At 35.8% G+C, this 5,232-nt stretch overlaps 1 protein-coding gene across 1 annotated transcript in view; it reads left to right on the top strand.

The window, feature by feature from the left end:
- The window catches only part of LOC121814946, a 10,840-nt gene extending 6,304 nt beyond the window's left edge, over positions 1 to 4,536 (top strand). Inside the window, exons 2-5 of the mRNA XM_042223198.1 lie at positions 1 to 191; positions 3,949 to 4,042; positions 4,184 to 4,320; positions 4,477 to 4,536. Coding sequence (XP_042079132.1) covers positions 1 to 191; positions 3,949 to 4,042; positions 4,184 to 4,320; positions 4,477 to 4,536 — 482 coding nt within the window. The remainder of the gene's footprint in view (positions 192 to 3,948; positions 4,043 to 4,183; positions 4,321 to 4,476) is intronic.
- The last annotated feature ends 696 nt before the right edge of the window (positions 4,537 to 5,232 follow it).

The raw sequence follows: 5,232 nt of genomic DNA, 5'->3' as shown, positions 1-5,232 counted from the left end.
TGTGTGACTGTGATTTAAAAAAAATAGATACCAAGATCATGATAGCAAAGCGAACAATAAATGAAGAAGCAATTCATGCCTTCAATTTCGATTTAGCACAACAAGATTGGAGTTCGGTGTATGAAGAGTCAGATGTGGACAAGGCTTATGATAATTTCCTAGATATTTTTACTGATGTGGCAACAACTCCTGTAAGAACTACTCAAAAGAAGCTGAGTCCAAAGGATTTATGCTGCAAAGAAAACTCGTATCATTTTAGTAAAACTTTTACAAAGCACAGGGACATGATAGATGATCAGGTCGATCTGCATAGACCAAGGTACATTGACTGAACAGATCAAGAGTAGCCTGAAAGAAAATAGAAAGCATTTAGACCAGAGCGTTAGTTATATGTGCAAAAGATATTCCTATATTCATGACAGTCAAGAATAGAAAAGGACTATAAGTGTTTATACAAGTCCTTAATTAAAACTAAATGAATTATACAAAGATCAAGTAAAAACTTAATTTTGATAAGGTTATGATTTAAACAATGTGTATAAGTGTACTGTGTTTGAATCGCTATTTCAATTAGATTTAACTGGTACTCTAGAATAATGATTGCAATATCTGTAATGTAAATCTATCATATCCTCTGAATATTTTACTGATGCAAATGGTGAAAATCACAACATGAGTAATATTGTCGATGGGTTCAATAAATTCTTCATAAATGTTGGCCCTGAACTAGCAGCGACATCCCGTGTCATAAAAATGAAAATATCAGTAATATAAAATCAAATCCCTTTTCACTGTTCCTCTCAGCTACAAATGAGCAAGAAGTAATAAATATCACATTAAAATGTAAAAGTAAGTCTTCAATGGATTATCATGACATAAATATGTCTGTAGTTAAACAGGTTATTCTGAATATTGCTAGTCCCTTAACATATATCTGTAATTTATCATTTCAGTCCGGTTGTTTTCCAAAAAAAATGAAAATTGCGAAAGTAATACCACTATATAAAAGTAATGACAAACACAGTTTTACCAATTATAGGCCTATTTCTCTACTGCCTCAATTCTCAAAAATTCTAGAAAAACTTTTTAATTCAAGATTAGAAAAATTCCTTGAAAAACATCAAATAATAAATGTTGGTCAGTATGGTTTCAGAACGCAAAGAACCACTTCAATGGCGATAATTGAGGCAGTAGAAGAAATTACTGATACACTGGATAAAAATAAATATGCAGTTGGTATTTTTGTTGATAAGCAGAAGATAGAAATGATACAAATCTCTCATGCGTCTAAATATAATGACAATAGAGTGTGTGCAGTTTGGTTATTTTTGTTTGATCTCAAAAGGCCTTCAGACACAATCAATCCCCAAATTATTATTGGATAGAATTTGGGAGTAAAGATTGATGCTCTCTCTCGGGAAAAACTCACGCGTAAATAATGCATTGGTTCTCCCACTGTCTCAAAACACGATCAGGTTCACTTTTACTGTTATCGGACATATCGTTCGCAGTTAGTGTGGCAGCATTTGACACTCAGCTGAACCTTTTTTGAGCTCACAGTCACAATGTTGAGGGGATATTGCTGGATTACCCCAAGCAGGTCCCTTTGTCGACCGAAAACTTATTTGCAACGCTATTACCATATAATGATATGGTTGGATGGTTCTCATTGTTACTTCAAAATGCTGCTTTTTCGTTAGGATTGTGCAGGGTTACCAATCATAAATTTTTTTGCCAGCCCAATTCACCCTTCTCAGACGAGTCTGTATTACTTGATCTTGTTAACTTAGGAACGCGCAATCTCAAAGCAGGATCGTCCTGCGATAATTTCCAACAACCATATGGATGACACTTGACCAAAGTGACTATTATCGCGTATTTGTCATTGATAACTTATACATAATTACTACATAGAGCATAGTTTCGAACCTCGTTGTAAATTTACAAATAATATCTACTCAAATAGATCCAATCACATTTAATGTACAAATGAGCCAAATGATCATGAAGAAGCTAAAGGGCCCAATTGATAATGGTTGAAAACAAATGTATGGTTGGTTAACTGAGTCGTAACTCCTTTAAGGATAACAAATTTATGAATATGACATGCCTGCCACCAGCACATCCAGACCTACAATATAAAAACCCAAAATTTCCCGAAGCCTCGGCCTGAGTTGTTGAAAACAAAAAGGGAAACCATGACCTTGAATATATAAGAAATACACTTCCAACATTCACTCCATGCACTACATACTCGACTTAAACTCTAGGCTTTGCCGAAGAATTATCAGACCTAGATTGTACTATGAACCATATTCAAATCCATCTAGAAAACATGCATAGTTTGTGCCAATCGGTTATAAGGGAACAATTCTTTGATAAAATTAAAACTATCCATTAGTCCACATTTACTCTAATGAGAACACGAGGCCACTGCAGATACTAAAAGAAAGTCTATTCACAAGCTGGTTATCTAGATCATACTTCTGACAAGTCATTCTTTTATTACAGGCAAATAAGATAAGCCTTAAGTTTCTCGAGTGATTCTTGTACGTTCAATTATGTATTTATACGCCGAAAAATAAAAAAAAAATAACAAAGATTAATCAGCATAAAGCTTGTGCGTTACTTCTTAAGCCTAGTAGTTGTATTTTATAAAGCTTTTACTAAACTTTTACCGGCAAATTTACAAACTAGATTTGAAATTCGAGAAAAGGTTTATAATGTGAGAGGCTTTGGAGAATTCAAATTACCCAGAACTCGAACAACCCGTAAAGGTTTTTGTGTGTCTGTATGTGGTGTGAAAATCTGGAACAGTCTGAGTTTACAATTGAAACAATGCAAAAATATTCATAGATTTAAATTTCTCTACAAACAGTTGGTCTGGTCACAGTATACTCAATGATGGTTTTTAGTGTGCTCTGTAATGTCTGTTCTCTTACCATTGCTGGTATGGATTCCAAAAAAAAAAAAAAAAAAAAAAGTGTGCGTATGTATGTACATATATGTACATGTGTGTGTAGATATATATGTATGTATATGTATGTGTGTTTGTTACTTGTAGTTATTACTGCCTGTTACCTGTGGTAATGCAATTTATAATTTATATATTCTGTATTCAGTTATGAAGGCTCTAATTGTTGTTTGCGAGCTGCAGTTTAGATGTGAACTGTACACGTAGGGCAATGGATATATGATACTAGATAGGATGCAAAGGGAATAAGGGACGTAGCCTGCAAGAGAGGGACAGTTTATATTTTTTTTTGAATTTTTCACGATTATTGAAAAGTTGAAGTGATTTAGATTCAGGGATTGACAACTGCATTTTGAATTAAGTTATCTTTCCTTTTCGTTTACCTATTGCTTCTCTTTATTGTATATTCACGGCAATTTTTGTGTTTTTTGTTCGGGGGTCGCAGGTTTTAATGTCGAAACATAGGAATTATAGTTGTAGTCCCTAAAATGAAGCGAAATACCATAATAATATTGAAAACGCACCTAAAAGTTGAATTGGAACTAAAACACTAGGTGAATACGTAGATACAGGACAGGTGCGAGTATTATTAGACAAACTGGCACTGACATAGACTCAGTGATTTCCCACATAGGTATGACTGTCCACATTTAAATTAAATGTTTTTTTTAGAATAATATTAAAAAATTAAAGTATATCGGGAATAGCCAGACGAATAAACAGACATTGAAATTTGACCTATTCATTTTGCTTTTTCTCCCTTTTAACGTACGACAAAACAATACTCAAAGCCTAGAGACAATTATGGGGTTATGATACTAGCTAACGCAAAAAACATACTGTGGTCATGAAACTTTTAATGCTAACGAGTTTCTAGTGCAGTGTTCACAAATCATAATATACCTATATAGACAAAAAAAGTACTTAAGACAAATACAGAGTTTCTAAGGAAAACTATGGCTCACTTATTGAAGTGTCGCGTGCACCACCGAAACCAGCTGGAACCAAGTAAACGGCAGTTCTTAACCACACATTCACAGATGGAACCTTTCAGCGCCAACGAACCAGGTAGGTCCGAGACCTCTTTAGAACAGCGGATCCTGACAGGTCGCTACAGTACATCCAGCCTGTTTATAGGTCCGCAGTGCCCAGTCATTACCATCTCCCATACGTTGAATAATGCAACCCCGCCCTGCCTCTCTTTTTTAGGCATCCTCCCTCGATCTGACCGCAATGTTATAGGCCAGTCCCTGGTTTCCATCTTCACTCGAAGGAGAGAGCCACGAAAGACACAGCAATCATTGCCACCTTTGCCGCGCTCTGAACTGTACCTACTGGTTTACAAGGTATCAGCTCAAGTGACGTAAACTGCTCGAAAATGGATGCTTGTCAGCACCATTGAAGCTAATACTTCCCAAGTGATCTGAAAAATTAGTTTCGGTGCGCTCATCATTCAGGTTTCTGGCAGAACTGTTGGGTTTGTTTTTGTGTGGTCTGGATAGGTGCGATGCGAGGACCAAGGGCCACAAAAAGCACACGAACACCCAAGTCTGCAAGCTTAGGGTTCATTCTGGCACATTTGTTATCACCCAACCAGATTAGTCTTTTTTATTAAACGCCTTTCGCAAAATACGCATATATAAGAAAGCTCTTCAACCTAGGGGACTTAAATGGCTGATCAGGGCTCTATAACAACATCTGGTAGACGGCCCTCGCTTATGTTATGTTCCCTCATTACTAGATCCATAAGGGCGATTTGACATAACAAATAACTAAAAGTAATACAAATATCTGTGCCACCTTGATCCTTGTCGTGACTAAAGAACGAATACTTATATAAAATGCCGTCACCTCCTTATGTGTTTCATAGGCAAGCTTAAATACAGGGCAAAGTGTTCGCTCTATTAATCCCCAATGTAAGCCAAACTTTGATGTTGCAAACTGAAAGAAATTTAAGAGACACCATTGAACTATGACTTCGCTATCACTGTGGACCACTTTAACTCTCCTCGTGAAGCTTTCGGTTTTTGTTTTGTTTTTTGTTTTTTTGTTGATGAGTGAGTATAGGGGTGGGATTTAATAAGTTTTCTTCATCCCACTCCTTTTTCAGGCAATTTTTGTTTTTTGTTTTGTGCATTTTATGTTCAATATAGGTATTTGTTGTGCCTGGAAATGAACAAATAAATGAATGAAATGAATGAAAAGAAGTGTTGTGGATAGGCGTAGCTTTGGGTCACGTGGTGTCGGTAATAGTGATT

The sequence above is a fragment of the Haplochromis burtoni genome, unplaced genomic scaffold, assembly GCF_018398535.1.
Source record: "Haplochromis burtoni strain Fernald_Lab_line unplaced genomic scaffold, NCSU_Asbu1 Contig_105, whole genome shotgun sequence".
Lineage (NCBI taxonomy): Eukaryota > Metazoa > Chordata > Actinopteri > Cichliformes > Cichlidae > Haplochromis > Haplochromis burtoni.
Note: the sequence above shows the minus strand (reverse complement) of the source record. Positions and strands in the feature narration are given on the sequence as shown.